Genomic DNA, 27,408 nt, shown 5'->3' with positions numbered 1-27,408 from the left:
TACCGACTGGCATTGCAAACTGAAGCGCACATATTTTATAACGTTATAATAAGAATTGCTAAACATAGCCAGAAATATGCATCATACAAGATTAGGATCTTGTTGAAGTCATAATTTGCGCGGAAGCGTTTGTGCTATTTTTTAGGTTGTTGAACTTGTTAACAGATATTGCTTTGTTTCGGACAAATTAAATCTCTTATTTTGAAATATTTATGTATCAGCTCAATATTTAACTGCTTATTATTGTATTGCATCAAAACAATCGTTACATAGTTAATACAAACGGTATATACCCGCCTCTATTGTGATAGTGACAGACGTATACGCTATATCAACATTACAACAATTGTTTTATTTTCAATCTATGCAGTAGGAATCGTTTCAGAATCATGGTACAGTAAAACGTTGCATGAACAGTTCAATCACCCTTTCAATAGACAAATAAACATTAAGAGGTTTTACTCCCACCCTTAACACCCTAATACACAACCATTGCATCTACATATCTTCATATAATGTATCATTTGAACTGGAAGCCTCATTACTTGTCAGCATTAATTGCCGGCTAATTCGAGCTAATTAAGTGGAGCTTGATAGCTGCTTATGTATTGTATATTTGCATGAGATGTTTTGTATGAATGGTTTTCATGTTTATTTTGGCAACAGGTCTTTAATGAAATTTGACTAGAATGTGTTAGCTTAAATCCCGAAATGTGTCATTTAAGTAAAGATAATGTTTTGATTTCCGGTTTGAACCTTTTTAACAATGAGAAAAATCATTCTTCAGAAAACAGTTTCTGAAAATGAACGCCGTGCTCAACAAAATACCATCAGACTGTGGAGCAAGCTAATGACATGATAATTAAGTAATATTTTTATTGACGTATTAATGCATATACAAAATTAGGTATGTCACACGAATAAACATCAAGTAATTACTACAGCAGTTAATCAACAAATAACCTCTGAAAGGAACCAACTTACATTTAAGAGGAAAGTGTTGCAGAACGTCCAAATGAAGTGTGCCCATCACTGCGTGCCCTGCCAGATACACGGGGCACGTTACCCCAGCCACCATTGTACACAAGGACAGCGAGAAATCCTGTACTACATTGCCCGCCTTCATACCTGATAAATTGTTACATGCGCGTCTTTTTCGGTGTCTATGCTTAATCTTACGTAATTATAGTCGAATGTTTAATAACATATTGTAGGTTTCAAGCATTGAAACAATTCTCAATTTGTTTCAATGTTTTATAATGTATAATGTTATTGTATATTTTCGAATTGTCTTGTTTATGTTTTCTTTTGAACGGGTTACATCTTCATCTGTTCAATGTTGTATTGTCAACACTTAAATGAACGGTCATTCTCCATAGTTTAGTTTAATGTCCTATATTTCCTGGACGCTCTATTAACGGCGACATTACTGAATCAATCTTAAGATTCTTTCACGCAGAAGTTCAAATGATTCCCACAATGGTACTCGCGAAAATGATTATTGTGTACATCTTAATAGTTCCACGAGACAGATCAATGCGCTTGACGTCAACATACTCGTCAGAGGTATGTGTTATAGTTATGATCTGAATATCAAACCTAATTACTTCGAGACCTGGCGTACACGCACGAATATGCTTTCTCTTAAGGCCCGTGTTATGTGATTAATAAATTAATCATATCATAAATTGTCGAGCAGCAATTTGGAGTCATTTACCTACACATGGCTCCCGTTACTTGTGTTGTTATTTTTTGTACAGAGTAAAACAACAAATATGCTGACGTGTGTAGCAGCCTTGATAATACCTTAAATAATTTGGAGATTTCGAAAGTGTACATCGTTCAGGAGTTTGTTGTTGCTATAAAATATTACAATCTCAGTTTAAATGCGTGCACAGACAGAAATATATATATGTTTTAAAAACGGCTCATTATTTCTACGTGTTATTAATATATAAAATAAGTAGATAATTATATCGTTCATATTATCCAAACTTTTAGTTTACACTTTCAAAATACTAAAACAGCTTTCCACCGGTACATTTAATTGTTCCCGTAAACCACATTAGCCAGACCGAAATCCCCTTTTATACCCGTCAAGTGATTTCACAGACTGCAACCAATTCATTTTATTTCAAGATGTGCACTTAAACTCTTTTTTAAATCCCTGCATGCCAGAAAGAATCAGGCATGGAACAAATAAAATTGATGTCAACAAAAATTACATTTCAAACTTAAGATACTTCGTAGGCGCATTTATTAAACTCTCATTCTAAGATCGAGGTTTCCCCTTTATTTCAGATTGTGGTTGTCATATATGCAAACTTAAGCTCAACGAGTAAAAACACACGATTAAAATAGAACACAATTGCCAACACATCTCTTCACACTCAATATAAAGAAGTGAAACTCCAGCTGCTGGAGCAGTATTGAATTCTTATTATAAACAATTAGTTGGTCCTTTATTTAAGGCAAGTGACCGATTGCCAAAACAGTACAAAACAGCACAAAACAGCACAACACAAAACAACATAAACACATATAAGAATAAAGCTAGGGTCACCGCCTTGGCACGGTCAATGCACATTATATTTGCAAAACAAATTTTTATTAATATCGTGCCCTGCGCCCTTAACACAATCTGTTTATCATAGATTGTATACACAGCTTCCCTGAAATTCTTTGATCTGTTTGAGTTCAACGCTCTCCATACTACACTGATTAATTGTAAACTGAACTACGCTAGTAATACAGTTCCATTTGCTTGCTAAGTACAATATGATCATATTGGATTTTTTACAATGGTATGGAATATTACTTACGATAGCTCTTTTGTATCAATAAGACACACTACAAGATTCTTTTAAAGATGGTTTTCATTTTAAAATCCAGAATTATGCAAAATCTTTAAACCTATTTTTGGCTACATAATCTGCGTAACCGAGCATGAACTTATTATATATTCTCTGTGGACCAATATTTATATAAAAATGGTATTGTGAGGAGAAAAATACATATCCAGAATTAATAGCATATATGTTTATTGTTAGACATCACTTTTAATATACGCTATTTTGAATGTAGATTGTCAGCAGTTATTCATTTACGTCAACATACAAGTATATTATACATAGTAGATAGAGTACATATAATTTTGTTCAATAAATACCGATTAATCATTCGTATCGCACCATTTTCTATATATTCCAGTTTAGTCAGGTTTAAGACATCATCGCAATATCAAACAAACATACTTTACACTAAAACTTAAGTTTATGAAATTTCACATTTACATTTTCGTTTGTATTAAATGGTTTAATCCCAGAAAAGTGTTTTCAAAATACCATTACCAGGTAATGGTTCAGAATAATTTAAATATGATTGACATCTGCTATCGTTAGTAATATTCCATACCATTGTTTGATACATATTTCAAGAACACCTGATTATGTATTATTGCATTATATTTCTCATCTACGTTTTTTATATAACATAAATACTTTATATGTGCCTTATCTAAGTTGAAGTTGAAATGTTTCACCTGTGATAAAACCGTCCTGGTGTTTCAAGTGTTTATTATAACAGTTACACACTATTAGAGAGTCGTCCAAAAAGTAAACTAGCTAAGTGAAGTCATAATTTTCAGAGGAAATGCAGGCAGAACCAGTATATGTTCTAATTATTTGAAGGGGCCTTTTCACAGATTTTGGCATTTTTTTTAACTTATTCATTAAATGCTTTATATTGATAAATGTAAACATTGGATCACAAAAGCTCCAGTAAAAAATCAAGAAAAAAATTAAAAAAAGGAAAAGAACATTGCCCGGAGCAAGTTTCGAACCAGTGACCCCTGGAGTCCTGCCAGAGTCCTGAAGTAAAAACGCTTTAGCCTACTGAGCTATTCCGCCGAGTACACATTCTTGACGTATTTTATACCTTATATGAGCAATCTTCGTAGTTTCACAAAATTTAACGACAAAAACAGAACTCTCCAAATTATTCAATCGTTTCGCGTTGCAACGCTTTATAATTTTTAGGTTTTAAAATCGTCAAAAGATGCATATAATGGCTATATTAGAGCATGGTTAATGTTCAGTATTACTGTTTCCTCACAAATATCATAACTAAAACGAAAACTTACGAATCTGAAACAACTTTTTTCAATTTTGTCAATTTTCCAAAGCGTGAAAAGATCCCTTTAAGATCAGGAGAGCACAATGCGGAATGATTCGTTCGGCCATGTATCGAATTGATTACATTGATACTTCTCTATCTAAGAGATGAAAGCCCAATTATTCGTCCCATGAGATCGGCAAGTAAGTCAAATTACAAAGTTCATCGGTATATGTTGAATGGTCTTAATGAATATAATCTTATTCGAGTTATTCTTGACAACATTTATGAATAAATAAAGTAGACTGTAGAAAGTTAAACGTTTCCCATTTCAACTGCGACTTTGACAGATGTTAACATCGAGACATACGAGTGCATGTATTTATTTGTGCATGGAATAAATTAAAATTTATAAACAATTTATAACAAAGATAACAACGTTTCATATAAAAATAGTTCGAACTTAATGAATTAATCTGCATTTCTATAATGACGTGCTGAAATAATGCTGTACACATTTTGATTGGAATCAATCAAGAATACCTTATAGATCCGTCGTTGAGCGTTAGAATTAAACGCTTTTTATGTACACAAATACAACTGATAAACTAGCATTCGATTTTAAGTACGCCTTTGAAGTCACAAAAGTATAATACAATATAAAAACCTACAATTTCTCTCTTTGATACATCTCAAGTTAGATTATTTGTACCCTCATTAGCCGGGCTCGGTCAGTATTTTCTTAATAACACTGATTCCAATAACAAGGCCCGGCCTCTATCTCTTTTTTTCGGTTACAAAAATAAACATTTGTCAGATCCCGGGGGATGAGTTGCAGCACATGGATCTTTTTTGTTTACTAATAGCCTACTCAAAGTGAGACGGCGGATATATGAGTTCGTTGTTTAGTGTCTCTCAGTCATGCAAATCAGCTGACTATGCTACCGATGGCAGTATTTTGTATGGAATACTTATACGTTTAACCCATTTATGCCTAGTGGATTCTCCCAATTGGATCACAATTTTTCCAAAATTAGGGATGTCTAGTATATTTATTTCTATATTTAGAATATTTCTGTCAAAAATTCCTTAAAACAAACAGCGCAGACCTAGATAAGACGCCGCATCAAGCGGCGTCTCATCTGGGTCTACGATGTTTGCCAAGCCTTTTTTTCTAGACGCTAGGCATAAATTGGTTAAAATAATCCTTTGTTCAGATATGATAGTTGGTAGTTATGATAAACCACACGTGGGTGAGATGAAAATGCTCCGTTCACGTTATACAATAAGAAAAGTGGAGCACTTAAATACCGTTTTTATCCTACTAAACATTGCTAACCATTTTTTATTATTATTGAAATTTATAATTACCTTATGTTAAATTTAAGCATATTTACACAATCCTTAGATGTACGTTTATAACAGGGAACATATATATCTAAAAAGTTGCATTTTGGAAGAAAAGAAGTACGAACCTTGGTGTTTACGGATAAACCTTATGTTTGCGGATACAAACACAGTTTAAGCTGAAACCAATTCTTGTCTTTGTAAAACGCATTAGAACAATTAACGTGTTTATATTGAACACAACATACACAACTAGACGTGAAGGAAAACGTCCTTAAAAAATTTTAGCCTGCAAGATATATTGGGCTGCGTTAAAATATATTGAGAAACTAACAACTGTCATATTTCTATGATTAAAAATGCATAACGTAATGTCAATCGATGGTTTTCTTGAATTCCGGGCACCAATACACATTATCGATTTTTCTGCAGTCACACTATCTGAACAATCCTTAGTAATTTAATATAAATCTGTCTTAATATTCAAGTACCTACTAAAATTTCTAAATGTTAACATGAGTTTGATAGTTTTTGTTATTATCGGATCATTTTAGCCTGGCGATGATATAAAAATATCATAGTTAAATTGATGTATCGAAGTCTTATTTATTTTACAAAAAAAAACAACATGAACGTGTAGAAAACAGAAAGCTTATGAAGAATAAATATTATCGGCTCTGGAGTATCTGCATAACCTTTATCTTTATCTATATCTATATCTAAAGCTTTCTGCAAGACGCATACGAAATCGGCATATAATCGCATCGTATTTCTAGCAGAACACTAACAGACAATCGAGTTTTCGCCAAGATAATACCCATATGGTTCGAGGTTTACACAGTGTTGTTATTTAATCTTTAAGTGAGAAAAGCGTCAGGAAAAAAAAGAAAAGTCGTCAAAAATACAAATACGAACACACATTAATTAACTAACTGTTTTATACGTAAAGCAAGATAGGTAAATGGTTTATAAAAAATAAATAAGAGATCCACTCCACAACCTTTATCTGCAACATTTGACGTAATTTTGCACGTGCTTAGGTCAAGAGCGCACAATTCAACATAATTCACTCAGCATGTGTAGTGTGCTGATAACGTTAATAAGTTTCTATGTTAAGCGCTTTTATATGACCCTTGTGATTGGCATTTTAACAAAAAAGCACAATTTATCTATATAGGTTGGATGCACTCAAAGACATCACACTTATAAAACTCCTTTCGTAATTGAGATTTTATTTATTTTGTAGACAATGAACGACTCTCTGATCTGACATTGAACAATATGGCATCGGAAATAAATATTTAATTTTGTGAATTGGCGCGCTAAGAGGGCAAATATATTTGTGCCAAGACTATGATTCGGATAAACGTGATGAGATGAGCACACATTGTAAAGAAAACTTACAGTGATAAAACTGAAACATTATACATGTTGAAAGTAAATATATATGATACGTTCATAACTTTATCAAGACAATGCGATTAGAGGAATAAAGAAAGGCACTATCAAGCTAAATACGAATAAGCGTAACGCCTTACTTGAGATTCGGACTGCAGATGACGTCACACATGTCAGCGTTCCTTTGATTTGACGTCCAGGAAACAACAATTTCTTCTCAAGTTCCAACATCATCTCTTCCACCTTTTTCATTTTCCTGGTGGAACTTTTAAATCGAGCTCTCACGCTATGCTTTAAACTTTCCAGCCGACGGAAACTAAACTAGTTTGCGTAGCATTTTATTGAAAACGCAATGGATTTAGTGTCTGAAGTGTCGGTCTTTAACAGTTTTATCGGCAATTAAAGAGTCTCGTAAAGTCTCGTTATGCGAGTAAATTATTCTTTGTTCTCAGGGGTCCTGGATATCTGGACCACCAATTACTAGTGTATCCATAAATCTGCATACCAATATTCAAAATGTTTGAATGCATCGAAGCTTATTCAGTTCGCTAGAAAATGTTCCTTTATCTGCAAACTTCTTCCTAACTCTTTGATACGCCTCAAGTGGCAGATATGCGGGGCGCTGATTGATAGTTTGCAAATATTTTTTTTCAGATGACTTCCTGCTGATTCTTTTTGCAAGGTTCGTCAGATGCAGACCAGTAAGTCAAATACCAGCAAGACATAGACTAAACTGCGGCCTTGTTACTGAAACCTGTTAGCGTGAGTTAATGATTAGAGATATTTCCGCTGTGAATTGATTTTGCATGATTTTAATTCCATCGTGTGTACACTTTTTTTCCATGCTAATCGGCATGATCATACTTTATATCTGCTGGTGTTAAATTATGTCTGATATATTTAGCGACTCGTTGAAAATTAAAGAACTTCCACATCCCTTTTGTAAAGACAAATGAACACCCATTGGCTAATTATTTCGAATTTTCACAATAACTATACTATTAAAATGCTTCACGATAGGCACACAGTACGTACGTTCGAAATATCTGTTTAATGCTTGTAAATATATTTTAAATCCATCACTCAGTTTACATCTTCATCGTTATAGGTGGTCGGTACAAAGACTGTAATACTCTTTAATAGCGCACTGACCATGTAATGAACTCTGGCATGCTATTAAAGTCGGACCCCGCTACCTGGAAAACTGCCATTTATTTGTTTTTCCAAAGACTTGCAGTCACCAGTGGCTCTCAATATCAGTAAACAGAAATAGTTTGCATATGTTTGCACCAATGTCGGATCCGGGGGGGGGGGGGGGGGGGTCACAGGGATATTACATTGGGTGTGTAAGTTCAAGCAGGCTAAAAAAACTCATTGAATTATACACATTGATTCGTAGTCCATTGGTTTATGACTGTAGTGATTTATTTTAACAGTAATAACCAAATAGGGCAAATCAGCGCAGCGTCATATTTTTATGTATGACAGAAAGAATTTTAATAGAGGTGAGGGAGGGCTGGATACATATGTATAAAGAGGATGAATGTGTTCAAGTGAAAGCATTTGGAAATGTTTGTCCTTTTGGTAAAGGTGAAGACGTATATCTTAATATGTTAAGCCACTTTATACGTGTATTTCTCTCGAATGAATAAATCCATTCAGCCTTTCAGTGTTATTGATTCTCTCGTTTGTTTCAAAGTCGTTGGTGTCGGAACTGAATAAAACAGTTATTGAAGACAAACTTTCCTGAAATGTGTAACTTACATACGTGGCCTTTATCAAACGGGTTGTAAAAATATCATTTTATCTCATTATACAAACACTTTAAGCATATGCATAGTAAATATGACCTTAATCACGAACCATGGACGCCATTGAGCGAACCTTTTTCATTCAAAAGGAATAAAACTATAAACATGTTTACCGGCAAAACATATGCGTTACAAAACACACCGCGTTTAACGCTATGATGATTGTACCAGAGTCAGTGTCCGGTAACAAGTTTGATAAATGGGTAATTAATAGATGTTTGACTCCCCGAGCAGTGTGTCTGGTCTTAAGCCAGGTGGTCCGAGAAATGGATACTGCGTTTGATCAGACAAGATTACCCGGTGATCTGGCCAATATTTATTTGTGTATGTGTGTGTGCGTGCGTGCGAGCGTGTGTGCGCGTGTGTGTGTGTGTTTGTGTGTTGAAAAAAAAACACGCTTTCACTATGCAATACTTTTCTGTTATTTTTTAATAATTAAAATATAGTTGATGTATTCCGCGAATGATAATAATTAATATAAAAAAGCGCATGTAACTACCGTGGTTACTCTAAGTTTTCGGACACCAAACGGAAATGTGTTTTCGTGTCCGAATATTTAGATACACACATATATTAACAAAAGTAAATGTCAAAAATTAAAGAGACAATATGAAAATACACCTATTTTATCTTAAATGATCTATATTTATATGTTTGCCGCTATTTAACAGACACATTCGATGTTGAACTTTGACCACAGTAATATATTGTAGTATGAAACTTAAATTATAAACATTCAACTTGTGTATACTGTGTTGCAGGCTAGCACCATTGTTCGAAATAGCAGAATGATGATAAACAATAATGGTGTTCCGGGACTGGGAATGTCGACCACCCATATATTTTAATTGTTGTGTCACATCTAATGCTTAACAATTCTTTAAAGTTTCGACACTCCGAATATGGTCATGGCATTTCCGGAACTCCAAATTTGGTAAGGGGTATATTTAGAAGTGGTTGCTGGGGCTAATACTAGAATTCGATTGGTCAAAATGATGTAATTTGCATGGTTTTATTTTTAATTAATTTACGTCCGATTGAAACGACGCCCGAAGCCCGCAGAACAAGTTAAGACTCTGAAACAAGTGGGTCGTGTTTCTCATTAACGAAATATAAATTTTTGGGGATTGAGAAGGAATTGTTCAGTAAGTTAATATTGTTATTCTATGGTTATTATTTTGTATTAATGTTTTTTTTGCATTTTTTCTACACGTGTAAATTAATTGATACATTTTTGGTTTGAGTGACTATTTAAGTCTGATTAATGAACTCTGTAATAAGGGTAAAGGAAAACCACACAGTCATTTGTGAATGTTATATAGTTTTCATTTCAATTATGTGTTATTGTATCAGTTGAGACCATTGTTGTGTAATTTTCATAATATTATATGCTATTATTACGCACATGTTCTGCATATTGTCATTTGCTTATTATACTTTTCATTCGCATCGTTAATTACAGATAACCGTCACAAACGTCACTAACGTCACAAATATTGTTCGTAGGATGATATATGTCAGAAACGTCAATTAGAACACATTTGTACTCGCCATATTCGTCATAGTCTTCGCATTATCGTTGCCATAACCGTCGTAGACGTCATTGTCGACGTAGTACTTGTTCACGTCGGCGGCACTGTTTATGTAGAAGAAATAAAGGTGTAAACGTGACGCGTGTTTGCAGTGACTTGCCCCCAAAACTTTATATAGTCGGACCTAGACCTTGTCGGGTTCGACTGGCTCGCCACATACTGTCAGTAAGCATTATCAAAATTCCGAAAAATCTTTTCACTCAATAACGTGTGAATATAAATACATGTAGATACTCGGTTGAAACTCCATTAAGAGATATTTAGAAGGGCCTTGCTCGAGATTGCATATGGGATGGATAGGATCACATTAAAAATACAAAATTTAACAAATTCATCCTTAACGCCTTGAGTATGAAATGTGACAGTGTTATATAACTTAATATTTACAACATTTGTGCCATATACCAATACATAGTTTGGATTGCACATATGTCGGGTGTGGAACAAGAAAACTGTTAGTAAAATAGAAAACGATACGTTCCGCGTACTAACTAGCCGACAGATAAAGAATCTGCTCTTTCATATAATGCCATACCTTGTATTGCGACATCCTTTTGTACTGCACATGAATGGTCGAGGGCACAGTGGTAACTGTTTGTATAAATATATAAAACCATTTATACCACTGGCGTATGCTTTTAAATAAAAAATGTTTTCTTTCGATTGCTGTTACGATTTTAAACTTAGAATAATAATTTATTGTCCTATATCTTAAAAGGTATTTTGAATTTGGCTACCATAATTCATGAACTAAACGAACCATTAAAGTCGATACATGTGAACAAAATTATCCAAGTTGTGTTTTCAGAAAGCTTCTGTTGGATGCTTGTCCACCATCGATGTATATTGCCGACATTTTACCCCAATGGTATCTAAAGCCGATTTTGAATTTGTATTTAAATGAGCAGCGCTCTGGGAAAACCGGACTTAAACATGAACGTAAAGTGCGGTCCCAGATTAGCCTGTTCAGTCCACACGAAATAATTAGGGACGACAATTTCCGCTTGAACTGGATTTTCGCTCGGAATTGACTTCCTTCAGAGTAAAAGTAGGAAGTGTCTCACTGATAAGCCTGTGGGGTCTGCTCAGGCTAATCTAAGACAACACACTACACAAATGCATTAAACACCGTTTTCGCACAGCGGTGCTAAAATAAATCCAACTGAGGTGAACGATTAAAGTCCACTTACCAGGTGGTTAATGAATTCAGACCAACTGGAAAAGTGAAGCGAGATAAATCACAACTGGTTTCAAACATGCGGGTTTGGGTTTAGTTTTTTACTTTTGATCTTGATTTGTAAAAGTTCACAATTATACCAGTTAGTTTTCTCTCGCTTAAGCTGTACTAGTGATCTTCCTTTGAAAGTGTGTGGGCTTCTTAGAATAAAGATTGTCTGTTATTTTACCTGGTATAGTACTTATTAATATCAGTAGACCAGATGACCACACATTCTTTCGCGATTTCACATTTTTACTTTTTTAAAGTATATTTTATCCAATGAGAGAAACAGTTCTGATGTTTGTGATTTAAAGGTCGATAGTACTTGGTGTCAGTGGACTTCTTCGCAACATTATTTGAGATATCAACTTTAGACAAAACTTAACTTTCATTCGATGCTTGGAATCACATATAATCAAATTCGGAATATCATTAGAAATTGACAGAAATTGTATCTGGTAATCGGACCTTTTGTAAGTACTAAATGCACCAACGTCCGGTCCAGACCTCTACCAGTCATCTTGCAACTGATATAACAAACAAACAATTATGTAACTACATTTAATTAAACAAAAATTAAGTTTATTCTTTTAATTCTACGTGTTGCTATTTTTTATAATAATATATTATCAAAGCATTTTCTTTAGTCAGTATCAAGCTAGCAACAGTATATCCTGCCAGTAAATGATCGGAATAACCATTCACAGGATAAGCCCTCTCTGATAGAAGTAGCTTTATTTAATGTCTATATACCGAGAGTAACATGCGAATATGTAAGTTCTTCTTATAAATGTTGTCATATATTTTGAAATGTGTTATAAATTAGATTATTATTAAATAACAAATTAAAATACGTATTAAAAATAATACATGTAGAATGTTTAAACCTTTATTAAAGATACACTTTTTTGAACTGTCATATCTAAATACATAAAGTTAAATTATGTTGATTTATTTAAAACTTTTTATGACTTGCAATGTTGTGATCTTGGCTGAAACTCCGAACACAAGAGTCATCAACACAATAGGGGAGGTAAAAGCTGCAAGGAGTTGGACATAGAATTCTACTTTGATATTTAATATTTCCGCTTGTTAAATGATTACTCGCAGTTCATATGTCATTTTTATTACCCCCCCCCCCCCAAAGGCGGAGGGGTAAATAATATGCGTTGTCTGTCAGTCCGAAAGTCTCTGTAACACATTTTTTAAGGCCTTTCTTAAAAACTATATAAGATATCAAAATCAAACATCATAGATATCTATGAGCAGAAGTGCCATAACTATCACTTTATAAAATAAGAGTTAGTGCCCTGTTTTGTTTTTATCTGATAAAATTTTTCATGGATATATCCTCCAGGGCCCGAACATCGTCAGTGTCCGAACATCGTCCTTTTTTCTAAGCTCGCGATTTAATCACGTGATTTTGTGCAATGACGTCACATACACCACGGTTTGTTGACACTCAGTGCAACTCAAATGCAAACACGAAAAAAAATGCGTAAAAACAGGTAATACATGTATTTAAGCCCATTAAACACTCAGTAAATACATTTTTTGGTACATTTCCATTGATGTGTTAACAGTTTATATCCATTTTAATATGTAAAACGCCGTGGGAAAATATCGTATGTGCCTTGTGTAAACATGTCAATCGATGCCTTACAACTTCCGGTATGAAAAAAAAAGGCCAAACATAATCCTGTGATTGGTTTACGTCCTTTTAGTAAGAAACAAAAATCCTACTAAATTTTGTCATGTTTTTTTCTCTCTCTATTTTTTAGCAAAATCCAAGACCAGTATTCAACCAAGCCCCACAGAAAATGAGACAGTACAACCCAGAGTCCCTTTACACTGCTTATAAATATGTCGTTGAACACAAGTTTCCTGTAAAAAAAGCTGCACAGATGTTTAATGTTCCTGTAATGACATTGCGGGACAGGGTGTTGGGTAGGGTTGACCCTAATTGTCAAACCACTGGTAGTCCTGCTTTGTTTGATCACACACAAGAACAAAGCTTGTCGATCACATTAAGAGGATGGTTGACTATGGCTATGGGTACACCCGCCAGGAATGCTGTGACATAGCAACAGACTTTGCAATTGAACTCGGTATTCGCCAGAAACACCAACCACTAACATTAAAATGGTTTAGGGGTTTCATCAAGCGTTGGCCAGTTTTGAAAGTCCAGAAGCCTCGTGCTCTTGAACTAGCAAGGGCTAAATGTACGTCAAAAGAAAAGGTGGCCGAGTACATGTCCAACTTGAAAGCTGTCCTTGAAGATAATGACCTCATGGATAAGCCACATTTAATATTTAATGTTGATGAGAAGGGCATCACCATTGACCATAGGCCACCCCACGGTCGTAGCTAGTGCTGACACTCGACCATCTGCAGTGACCTCTGGTAAAGGTCAGACAGTAACCATCCTTGGCTGTGGCAGTGCAAGTGGTATGCAGTTACCGCCCTTCTTTATATTTCCAGGCAAGCGCATGAACCCTGACCTTTTACATGGAGCGTCGGCTGGAGCCAATGGGACTGTAAGCGAGTCTGGCTGGTCAAATTCCCTAATTTTCCGCTAATATATTGAAGACCATTTTTGCAAATTTATTCCGTCAACTGAAAATCAGAAAGTTTTACTTCTATTAGATGGACATAAATCACATGTTTCAGTCACTCTGCCTGAATGGGCTCTGTCTAAGGGCATCATATTATTTGTTTTGCCTGCACACACTAGTCATGCTCTTCAAACCCTGGATGTCTCTTGTTATGGGCCCTTCGAACGCATATACAATAATCACTGTCATAATCTGATCAGACGAACAGGTGGAGCTATAACCAGGTACAGCATATGTGAGGTTGCTTGTAAAGTGTACATTAAATCCTTGTCAGTCGAAAATCTACAATCTGGCTTCAAGCGCACATGGGTATTTCCATTTGACCCTTCCATAATTCCACTGCACTTGTTGCTACCAGCAGAAGTCTTTCATGTGAATGACAATGAAATTTCCAGTAGCCAGTCCACAGTTGAAGGCGGTGTACAGCTTGATCTGCTGGATACCACAGGGATAGAACATAAAAAAAGAAAATGTACATGCAACAAACTCACAAAATCAAGGAACACAATGAGCAAAGTGGTTTCTGGTAAAGCCTTGTGTGGAGATGTCGTCAATAAAATGATAATTCATGAATTAAAACAAAAAACTACTCCCAAAAACAAAAAGAATAACACATCAAATTAAGAAAATGTAAAACCTACCGTTGTAAGTTATCATCACATTTGCCAACCAGGTCCATCAATTAACAACATGTCTGACAGTGAAGTCTCTTTTGATGAAAGTTATGATGAAAATGACCTCTGCGTGTGTAAGCGACACCAGCCAATAGAGCTAGCCCGAAGTGTGAGCTTGGTCATTGTCAAATGGGTCCAATGTGATTGAATGAAAATGGGCATGCTCTCTAAACACTGGACACCTTTAGGCTACTGTACTTCCCAAAAGGTTATCAGAAAAGATGTAAAATTTTACTGCACACACTGTAAGGAATAATAACTCCTTAACTAAAATGTTTGTTTTTGTGTTACGTGTTTTAAATGTTAGGTTTGAAGTTGAAATATTTTGACATTTGTACCCAATAAACACATATTATTTTATAGTGTGGCCTTAACTACTTGTGGTAGCTCCTGTGAAATTTGATTGGCCCGTTCAAGTCATTTGACGATGTTTGGACTCTGCAAACGGCGGACATTTTGATTCATATGAGGGTGTTTCTAGGCAGATAACGGACATGTGTTTATGGATTTCGATCAAATAAACTTTAGATATACATGCTAAGAAGAAGGGATTTTTACCCAGGTAAGTGTACTTTTTTACAAATTGTCTTTATTTATACAAGATATTACTTGACCTAATTTTTAAGGTTTGGGCCCGGAAGGATATCTCATAAACGGTGAAGGATTTCAACATGAACCCTAATGGGTGTATAGATCAATAACAAAAAGTGTCATACCCAAGAACTGTAACCCTACACATTCGTATATAAGAATTATTGCCTTTTGTTGTTTTTGTCTGATGTAACTTTTTATGGCTATATCTCAGATACTATATAAGATTTCAACATGAGATTTCATGTGAGTATAGATTTCAATGAGGAAAATTGCAATTCATGAACACACTAACCCTTGTAATTAGTATTTTACATTAGTAATAACGCTTTTTAAAAATCTTTTACGGGCAAGCACTAATACTTTATTCTATTCTGAAGGAAAGGAGTACAAAGACATCATTCGAAAGGCGGACACCCTAAACTGGTTTAAGGCGGCCATGGGTATGCAAATAACAAGTGACTGCCTGCTTGCATTGTACAAAAGGCTTCCAAAGAATTGCATGATAACATCCGTCAAGAGATCAAAAGAAAACACGCTTTACCGGAGAACGCTGTCTGCAGTCAGTGTCGTAAGCCAAACGAGCGGTCTTGCCCCAACAATAATTTATGCAATACAATATGCCAGGAAATTCTAGACAAGCAACGATTTCGCAATCGTTCAAAACCACGAAGCTTTCAATGCCCTACAAGGGCTCACACAGATGCGAGTACATGGTGCACAGATTGCAAAATGATATTTCTAAAAAAAGGTACAAGGACGTTACTAAAGCAGATGATAGCGACTTCAAAGGCTTCATGAATGTCATGTACAACTGTGAATTCTTTCAAATGTATTTTAGTGATAACCTTACACAAAAGGAAAACGTCTGCACCAAGGTTCTATTACTGCAGAAGGTTTACAGGAGTAATCATCTAAGACAACGTTTTACGATCGCAATTGAAACTATTTATGGAAAGGGTTTACGCATTTATAACTTGTTAATACATATTCAGTACACAAGCAATGGAATTATTAACAAAATTCGAAACACCCCCGTCCTCTTAGGACCCAACCAAACCCCAATCCTCTCCCATGAGACTCATTTCCCATAGTTTGTTGGTTTAGGTTGGTACATGTTTAAGCCCATTTTTATGATGACCTGTATATTAAAATACATTTGCAACAACTTTAACCATCCAAGCGACCAGGTGGCCATGAAGGAGTTGCTGGTTCCCGATCCGAAGTGGTATTTTTGGTGGGTGGGGAGCGGGGCATTTGATTGTTTATGATACCGCTGCCTCTGATTAAGTATAGGACATTTTATGTACTCTGACAAAGGTTCACAACAAGAATCCTCCAAACATTTTGAAACCTTATTTTAACAAAAGGAATGCTTTATTAAAAAGTGGTCATTCTAGAAATTCTTTGAAAAACATACTGTATGCTAAACAAATGTTTACAACATTTAAGAAATTCACACATTTTATAACAGATAAACTAAACAGAGACTTTAAGAGCAGCTAGAATCGACAGTGCCTATCTTTTTTATGAAAACTATTGATGTTTATCCCTTTTAATTATGAATTGACTTTCTTGATACTTAGTTTTTTTATTGTAAGAATGATGAAATGATTGATGCTATATTCTCGTTCACTTCGTGTGGGTGCGTTCGTTGAAAAACAAACCATGAAACAAAATCAAACACGCACAACTATATAATTATGTTTACAACAAAAGAAATCCATACTCGTAAGTTATTCGGAATAATAGTATTAAGAATACATTATGTAAATAATTCATATGGAAATATTACACAATGGCTAGAAAATAATCAGAGGAAAAGTTTACATCGATTTTCAAACATGCGTATATACATGATGGAAATATTGCTGTACACGTAAACAATACTTATAAATTTTAACGGGACCGTCAACCGCGAATGACGAAAAAAGATAACTTCTAAAATACCGTATTTTTTACAATTATTATTTTATATCGATTAAAATATCACTACTGGTATATAACCTTACTTGAAAAAAGTTCATATTTTCAGCATATTCGGTAATAAAATTTCGCGATGTGAAATTGAAAGTACATCGCGAAAAAAGGTGACATAACGATAAACACACTATAAATAACGCAAGTAGATTGCTCATTTTATATATAAAATATATACTGTTCACTATGCATGCACAATTTGCATTCCAGGGTTAACCACGTGACGATGATGATCAATCTACTTGCGTTATTTATAGTTAACTGGTAGTTATTTGGCACCTGTACCCATTACAATTTATTACCGAATATACTGAAAATATGACAATTTAACAACGTTTTTAAGTAATGTAATATATCAGTCGTGATATTTTAATCAATATAAACTAATAATTGTAAAAAATACGGTATTTTAGAAGTTTTATTTGTTCGTCATGCGTGGTTGACGGTCCCTTCAAAAGTTTCTATAGATGTATTGCAAGTGAAATGCTAAAACGATTGGTTGTTTATTGCACACTTGCAAAATTCCTTTAACTTTTTATATAGCGTTTGATAATAAAACAGGATATAACCTTGAACTACGTTGACGTTTTGTTTTTGTATAAACTGACGTATATCACGCGTGTCATTATTGATTGTGAACTAATTGGCATAGGAAAAACACTAGGCTGTTCAAATTAATCTGTTTTTATAATTCTGCTTTTTAATAGTAAATACACTATTGCGATATATGCCAATTTGTTGTCCAACCCCCCTCCCCCCCAAAAAAAAAACAACAACAAACAAACAACGCACACACACACGTTTTCCATAAACGGTGTAGTCTACTTATATTTGAACCGTAAAAGAAACGCGTTTGGTATACATTGACTTATTGCATGAATAACTAATTAAGTCAACTGTAACGTTTGAACCCATTTCTTTGTTATTTTATGTAAATTATCGGGCCTCATTTGTATAGAACTTTACATTTGTCTATTTTTCAGATTTTTCAGTTTGATGGTTATTATAGGGGTTTTAACCAAGTTTTTGTTAACCACATTATTCAGTGTGGTAGAAGATACATTTAAAGCCAAAACACGTTTAAATACGATAAGTTTTAAGAAACTTCGATCTTCATATTTTTGTAAATTGTTATGTTTTTCTGTAAAGTTAGACTTACGGGCCTCAGTAAATTACGCTTTGAGTCGTACGATATCGGGTGATGTGTACATGATCGATTTATGTCTAATTTTATTGGTCAATGAAGACAAGTTGTTCAGTTTGAGTTCATGGAGAACATGTTCCTCGATTTTCCGGTAAACGCTGCTGGGCGGTTACACGTATAAATCGACAGACTATTTGACATACACGGACAGTTACAGCTTTGAGACTAGAGCACTAGATGGGACGTAAGTGACCATAACATACGGCATTTGGGTAAGTTATTTAATTTTCAAATATATTTTTAGCACATCTATGTTTTGAAAAAAAAGAGCTATTGTCATCATCTTAGCGTCGGCGTCGGCGTCCGGTTAAGTTTTGCGTTGAGGTACACTTTTCTCATAAAGTATCAATGCTATTGCATTCAAACTTGGTACACTTACTTACTTTCATGAGGGGACTGGGCAGGCAAAGTTAGATAATTCTAGCTTGCATTTTGACAGAATTATGTGCCCTTTTTATACTTAGAAAATTGAAAATTTTGGTCAAGTTTTGTGTTTAGGTCCATTTTATTAGCTCATCTATTTTTTGAAAAAAATTATGAGCTATTGTTATCACCTTGGCGTCGGCGTCGGCGTCGGCGTCCGGTTAAGTTTTGCGTTTAGGTCCACTTTTCTCAGAAAGTATCAATGCTATTGCATTCAAACTTGGTACACTTACTTCTATCATGAGGGAACTGGGCAGGCAAAGTTAGATAACTCTGGCGTGCATTTTGACAGAATTATGTGCCCTTTTTATACTTAGAAAATTGAAAATTTTGGTTAAGTTTTGTATTTAGGTCCATTTTATTCCTTAAGTATTAAAGCGATTGCTTTCATACTTGCAACACTTACTGACTATCATAAAGGAACTGTGCAGGCAAAGTAATGTAACTCTGACTGGCATTTTTACAGAATAATGTGCCGTTTTTATACTTACAAAATTAAATTTGGTAAGTTTTGTGTTTAGGTCCACTTTATTCCTAAAGTATCAAAGCCATTGCTTTCATACTTGCAACACTTACTAGCTATCGTAAGGGGACTGTGCAGGCAAAGTTATGTAACTCTGACTGGCATTTTGACGAAATTATGGGCCCTTTATACTTTAAAATTTGGTTAAGTTTTGTGTTTTGGTCCACTTTACCCCTAAAGTATCATAGATATTGCTTTCATACTTGGAACACTCGCAAACTATCATAAGGGGACAGTAAAGGACAAGTTGGATAACTCTGGTTGTCATTTTTACCGAAGTATGGCCCTTTTTGACTTAGTAACTTTGAATATATGGTTACAGTTTGTGTTTAGATTCACTTTACTTCTAAAAGTATCAAGGCTATTGCCTTAAACTTTAAATACTTTCATGCTACCATGAGGGTACTGTACCTGGCAAGTTGAATTTTACCTTGACCTTTGAATGACCTTGACTCTCAAGGTAAAAATATTATATTTTGCTAAAATTGCCATAACTTCTTTATTTATGATTCGATTCGATTGATACTTTGACAAAACAACTCTTACCTGACATACCACTATTGGCTCCGTCCAAACCATCCCCCACGCCTCCCCGAATCCCCCCCGAATCCCCCCTCAATCCCCCATTATTTTTTTAAAATTAAAGATCATCTAATAAATGACCACCACACCCTCAGACTATACCCCCCACCCCACCCCAAAAAAATAATTTCAATGCCCCCGGTAGGGTGGCATATAGCAGTTGAACTGTCCGTCAGTATGTCAGTCAGTCTGTCTGTCAGTCCGAAAAAAACTTTAACATTGGCCATAACTTTTTCACTTTTTAAGATAGCAACTTGATAGTTGCCATGCATGTGTATCTCATGGAGGTGCACATTTTGAGTGGTGCAAGGTCAAGATCATCCTTCAAGGTCAAATGTCAAATTTATGGTGTTTGTCCGTCCGAAAACTTTAACATTGGCCATACATTTTTTAATATTGAAGATAGCAACTTGATATTTGGCATGCATGTGTAAATCATGAAGCTGCACATTTTGAGTGGAGGAAGGTCAAGGTCATCCTTCAAGGTCATCCTTCATGGTCAAAAAAATTAATTAAAAGCGGCGTTCTCATGAAGCTGCACATTTTGAGTGGTGGAAGTTCAAGGTCATCCTTCAAGTTCAAGGTCATCCTTCAAGGTCAAAGGTAAAAAAAAAATCAAAGCGGCGTTATCATGAAGCTGCACATTTTGAGTGGTGTAGGTTCAAATTCAAGGTCAAGGTCATCCTTCAAGGTCAAAAGTCAAACAAAATAAAAATAAAATCAAAGCGGCGTTATCATGACGCTGCACATTTTGAGTGGTGAAAGTTCAAGGTCAAGGTCATCCTTCAAAGTCAAAAAATAAATAAAATTCAAAGCGGCGTTCTCATGAAGCTGCACATTTTGAGTGGTGGAAGGTCACGGTTATCCTTCAGGTCAAGGTCATCCTTAAAGATCAAAGTCATTTTTTTTTAAAAACATTCAAAGCGGCGTTCTCATGCAGCTGCACATTTTGAGTGGTGGAAGTTCAAGGTCAAGGTCATTCTTCAAGGTCAAGGTCATTCTTCAAGGTCAAGGTCATTCTTCAAGGTCAAGGTCATTCTTCAAGGTCAAGGTCATCCTTCAAGGTCAAAGGTCAAACAGATAATAATTTCCGAGCGGCGTTATCATGAAGCTGCACATTTTGAGTGGTGTAGGCTCAATTTGAGGTCATCCTTCAAGGTCAATGTCATCCTTCAAGGTCAAGATCATCCTTCAAGGTCAAAGGTCAAACAAATAATATTTCCAAGCGGCGTTCTCATTTAGCTGCACATTTTGAGTGGTGGAAGGTCAAGGTCATCCGTCAAGGTCAAAGGTAAAAAAATAATTATTTAAAAGCGGCGCAATAGGGGGCATTGTGTTTCTGACAAACACGTCTCTTGTTATTTTCAAACATGGTTAAAAAACACAAATATTTATTTTTATTTTATTTTTTAAATACCGTTCAACCATCCCACCCAAGAATCCCCCCCCAAAAATAAATAAATAAATAATTTTTTGGATTTTTTTGTGCATTTTTTGAAGATAATGTAATGAATGACCACACCCCAACACTATACACCCCTCTCCACTTCACCCCTCCATCCTTTGTGATTGAAATTGAGATAGGTCCCTTCACCTATAAAAAGAAAAATAGATGAGCGGTCTGCACCCGCAAGGTGGTGCTCTTGTTGATACTTGTTTTTGCCAGGTGAAATAAATTGCTGTTTGCATTTTTACAAATAAACGCCGAAGTTTATTTTAAATATAACAATTTGTTCTTATAGGAATACAATAAATTGTTTGTAATTTTACAAGTAAACGTCGAAGTTGTGTTTCAATTTTCAAATATTTGTCAAAAGCGGAAACTTGCATTACATGTGTAGTTGTTTGCTTGTGTACATAATCTTAGGTACGCGAGGCATGTATTATAATGACTTTGTTAATGTTTTTATGTCATGTATTGTGTGTAGACGCTTTATGCATCAATTGATTTAACAAACCATTAGAGTTTGATTTAATTCAATATTACACATTAACGGTGGAGTATCATATTTAACATTTAGATGTTATTTGGTGAATTGAGTATGTGTACAATATTTTGGCAAATCGTGCATTTAATATATGCATTCAATCGAGTAGCAATATTTTATAAGAAACTTGTGCATTTATGGAAGTAAACAAGTTTGTGATACGTTGTATGACATTGTACTATATATATTTATATGGTATGACTGTAGGACAGTCGTTAATGGCGAAGTATTTACTAATGTCATTTATTTTAGCCGTTTCAATGTGGGTAGTCGTTTGGATGGTAGACGACAAGTCGTCAACGCACCGTTAGTGTTACGCCAGTGCTACTTGAGCATCAGCAAGTCTACAGGGCGTCATACTCGTTGACATTACCGACGACGCCTCGAATACGGGAAACCGTTTGCACCGGTATACGGCTGGTCACGTAAACGTCACCAGTACGTTTGAATTCCGGGCAACGTCTGCTCAGCGTTTGTCAACGTTCAACTTCCGGACATCGTCTGCTTGAGTATCTACAGACTACTTCCGGGCTCGATACAGCTCGGGTAACTGCAGTCTTCTTCCGGGCATAGTCTGCTCGGGTATCTACAGTCTACTTCCGGGCTTGATACATCTCGGGTTATCTGCACTCTACTTTTGGGCTTGATACAGCTCGAAGTTTGCTACGTCGCAGAACAACAACAACGGTACTCAGTTCCGGTTCTGGTCATTGACGGCTGGACATAGGTTCAGGTCGTGACACTAAATAGTGCTCCACCACTATATTTAACATCTACAGTTGAACTACATTAACTTTGATACTTTGTTGGTTTTTTTTTGATAGTCATATCATATTGTAAATAGTTTATTTCAATGTTGTAAATATATTTATTTATTGTTCGTGTGTAGTTGTATCTGGTTCTGGAGGGGTTATTGCACTGAGGTGTCATTGCTTCTGCAATCCTGACGGTTGCATCAACACTTTTACGATTGTTTACATTGCTACAGGATTTCTTGTGATTATTAGCTTTATTCTAAGTTAACATTGATATTACTTTAATTATGTGTGTGTTTCAATTTCAAATATTGTATACTTTTTAAAGCATATTTTCTTTCTTTAAAAATTTAGACGCGAATAAATTGTTCTACTTCTGAACTCTAGTGCATTACGATTTTAGACGACATAAGCAATTATTTTTTTAAACGAATACAATTTCATTTCAAAATTTACATTTCGAATTTACTTAAATACATAAAAACTATAAAAACTCGTTCAATTAATTAATGAATAAACGATTAAAACGAATTGAAATACCAAGTGTCCCACTCAGCGAACATCTTATTGCTTATTATTTAGCTATCAATTTGACGCAACTTATTATTGCCGCTAGCATAGAAAAGTGGTTCGTACGGTCGACTTCAACGTTGGCGGTTTGCACTGAATTACCGATTTATAAAAATAGACACAATTCACAAATATAATCGCAACTTTATTTAGGAATGCAATTAGCAAACAGTAACAGTCACACATGAATCACAAATAAGTATGTAACACCTGATGGCTATTTTATTTTAATTTCTTGCTTAATGATTCTGGCAAGTGTATGCAACAATAACATCAGCGCCGTCGTGTCGATACATATGTAGCCAGATACTTACAATTAATTTCATGCGAGGTTTCATACGAGACACAACACATTACCAATTTATTTGTGGCAAGTGTAATCAACCAGCGTACAGCCTAACATCACAACACGGAGATGTCGCAAAATGAGGTACAAAACAGTCCTCTTTCAATTCAATATAATATAAAATTTATATCAGCAAGTCAATGACGGTAAGTTGATTTCTTTTTCCTAGTTCTCTATTCCTTATTCCAATAAAATAATATCAAATTCAGCGCCGTTTAATGTTGTTGTTATTTTGCCAGCCTGCATTGTATTTTGATATTTATAACGTTATTAAAAGCATCTTTAATAACCACACCAGCATACGTTCTTTAAAACATACATTATACTATACTCGCTGCATAACATTTCTACATATTTGCCTTAAAAACGGTCGAAAATAGTATATTCAAAGAATTATTTCGTATAAATAAATTGCATTGATGAGATGTAAATTAAAAGTTTTGGTGCAAGATGTTATTGTCTGTCAACATTAAACATATTTTCATAATTGCGAAAATATGATCATACTAGTAAGTTAATTATTGTTAATTCTTGGTATTACATGTTTGTTTTGGATAATTTATTTAAAATAAACGGATCTGGTTTGCAATTTCGTGAACTGTGACAGAATTCGCACTCATCGACGTGCTTAATTTTTATTTCGTGTTTATGCAAATTAAATTGTATAAAAACACGGTTGTAGTTTGTACAAGCTCGTCTCTTTTGAGGACATATGATGTACTTATGTTGACGATAACAGTTCATTGTCGCCACTTGCACAGTGGCAGTGTTTCACTGTTAGAATCGTTATCGCTGTATTGTAATTAAACGACAATGAAGGGACTGTTGAGAAAATTATTGGTTTGATTGTCACTGGTATTCTCAACTATTCCAAGACCTAAGTATATCTTTTACGGTGTGAAATTGTTGTGGGATTATTATCTCAATTTCAATCAAAATACGTATCTCAAATTACATATGAGCAAAAACCATGAAGTTTAAAACGTTTTTTTTTAATCATCTGTTCCTGAATACCATGTAAGACAAATAACTCTAGTGGAAAGGCCAAGATCACAACCTGAATTTACTGATTAAAAGAATCAATATTTAGCAATTATGTCACTATGCATCAAGGTATTCCGTAATAATTTTCTTCAATTGTTCTCCTTTATCAGACTGTGTGACATGATTGTTTTCATGAAATGATCCACATGCGAGATCCATGTCCCCTTGGTCAAGGTCAATTAACATCAATTCTGTTGCTCACCACCTTTCAATAGCTGAGTTGTCACCATTTTTTCATTAAACTTGTATTGTTTAAACCTAGTTTAGTTGATTGCATGTGGCCCTGGGGGCGCATATATACTGATAAACGTTCTATAATAACAGGACGTTTTGGGAGGACGCTTATGTAATATAACGAACCATATACAATTTGTGATCATAGAAATAAACTTTGTTTTCGAACATCCAACTTTACAATATTTATAAGACATGTATTTTACAACAGTTTTTAATCTGTGACATATAACTGAACCTTTATATCGCAGATATTTAAGGTAAACATAAGTCAATTTCTTAGAGTATACAAGTTGTCATATTTGTTCTTGTCCATAAGAAAACGCGTTTTCCCCAACCGATATTAAAACTTTTAAACACACATTTTTGGACGATACTAACACACTTTCTTTTTTTAGAATATTGAACTTAACTTAATTAGAAAGAAAGTAATTTGATGCATCAATGCTATGCACTTTATTGTTGTTGTTCTTTTATCCGAATTCTGAGTGTTTACCTCGTTTTACGTGAACCACACCGTGTTAATCTGCTTCTTTAAACTATATAATATTCTAATTGAAAACTGAGCAAGCATATCAAAAATAAATTTATATATAGGCATGCCTAACTCTGCTACCGAGGCGTATGTGATGAGCTGTGACCGAATGCGTCACATACATGTAAGGAAGTTTATCAGTTTAAAGTTATATGAATAAACTATATAAACATCAATTGAGTCTCTTTAATATTTCAATGGTTATGTATTTATTTTTTGAACATATGGGACAACTCCTAATGATATTTATTATAGGAATGACGCAGTTATCCCCTTTCAAATACAATACTATTTATTATAGAACAGTTTACTTGTGCTTGTTTTACTTAAGTTTAGTGTTTATCGATGCTTAGTTGTATTTCATTAGGTCTACCAAATTGTTCTCTTTTAATTTTGTATCTTTTATTAAATTGTCATTGTTGTAATTTCAAAAAAAACTTCGTCGTCTGGGATTAATTAATAATAATATGTTAATATCCAGAACCCAGTCTTAGCAGAGGTCTACGGGTGAACGGAGCTCGTAGGAACTGGCTCTGGCTGTGAATGCTTATGTCAACTCTTTAGATATTGATATGTTTTGCAACAAGCCAAAATGATTACACATGATCTATTAAATTATATGTGTTTATTAAAAGTACAAAAATTACATCTGTTTTAATTTATTCTGTTACAAGATGCACTTACGAAGCTTATTGCATCTCAATTATCACACACTACGTATTTAATTGTAGGTGTTTTCGTTTCAATTTTTATTGGATCACAATTGAAGACGTTAAAACTGCCCGCATAGCAGTTTTCCAAATGTCTTGTCAAATTCGAAAAACACCTTGTTAATTTGCTAAGACAAATATATTGTCGTGCAATTGAGAAATGCTCAGCATATCGATTCGCTCAGTAAGTACCTTGTGCATCTTACCGATGCAATATGAGGGCTCGCAGATGGTACTGTGGCGTTGGGCTTCTGCAAACATCCCCAACAGTAACCGGATTTGCGCATGATGCAGTACAGCATAGAGGATCTGAATTTAGTGTTTGAAACAAAAAAGTTCTCATTTATTCGATATTGAATCGAGAATACACAATAAATGTTCTTCGGTCCACATAATCCCTGTTAAGGATGGGTTTACGAAACATAAGAATCAACAAAATGGTGAGACGTGAAACGAACGCATAGAAACGTGCTTTCGTTTATGAGGTCTCCAAAGGACATACTCATAGCATTCGTTTGATAACCATTCTTCGCCCTGGTCATTGTAGCTTGGAGCTATATTGGCCTAGGCCTAAGTTAATATGCCATCAGTCTTTCAGCAACTGTTGTCCTAACCCATTCATCGCCGTATCATGCTTCGCTGAGGCATCCTTCAAAAGCCTCCGGTAGTGTTATTTTTAACATTTCAGAGGAAAAGGCTTTGCCTAAGGCATGCATAATACATATAAAACACCTTATTAAAGGCATTACATATATACATAGATTTACTGCCTCTTCAAATTGTCCGGCTATACTTAGACGTGACGCTTGAAAAGCTGCACATTTGCAAATAAATCCGAGTTTTATCATGGCGATTTTTTTTGTTTATTATTTCTGACAAATCTTTCCTTTTCACATAACACATACGCGTATGTGATTTAATAGTGGTGAATAGTGTTAGAACGCGATATCGCCTTGCACCAATGCGCGTTACAGCTAAACATAAAGTAAATGAGAAATTAAATGCAAAATGAATCAAATCTTTGCCAACGAATCTTAGTGATGTTTAAACAAGCCTTTTAAACAAGCCTATGTCCAGGTCGCCGTTATTTTTTGTCTGCTAATTTTTTAACCGCCTTGTTTCGTAGGTTTATGTCATTCTCAACAAGAATAACT

General features: G+C 34.8%; 1 protein-coding gene and 1 long non-coding RNA gene across 2 annotated transcripts in view; one reads left to right on the top strand and one right to left on the bottom strand.

Moving 5' to 3' along the window:
* The window catches only part of LOC127879903 (arrestin domain-containing protein 3-like), a 35,549-nt gene extending 27,998 nt beyond the window's left edge, over positions 1–7,551 (bottom strand). Inside the window, exon 1 of the mRNA XM_052427010.1 lies at positions 6,999–7,551. Within this exon, the coding sequence (XP_052282970.1) occupies positions 6,999–7,110 (112 nt within the window). The 5' untranslated portion in view covers positions 7,111–7,551. The remainder of the gene's footprint in view (positions 1–6,998) is intronic.
* Positions 7,552–18,688: 11,137 nt separating this feature from the next.
* Positions 18,689–26,190, top strand: LOC127879907 (uncharacterized). Its single transcript, XR_008049330.1, has 2 exons — positions 18,689–18,756; positions 22,313–26,190. It is a non-coding gene; the product is annotated as an uncharacterized LOC127879907 (long non-coding RNA).
* The last annotated feature ends 1,218 nt before the right edge of the window (positions 26,191–27,408 follow it).

The sequence above is a fragment of the Dreissena polymorpha genome, chromosome 4 (assembly GCF_020536995.1).
Source record: "Dreissena polymorpha isolate Duluth1 chromosome 4, UMN_Dpol_1.0, whole genome shotgun sequence".
NCBI classification, from domain to species: Eukaryota; Metazoa; Mollusca; class Bivalvia; order Myida; family Dreissenidae; genus Dreissena; species Dreissena polymorpha.
This window is presented reverse-complemented; position numbering and strand designations above follow the sequence as displayed.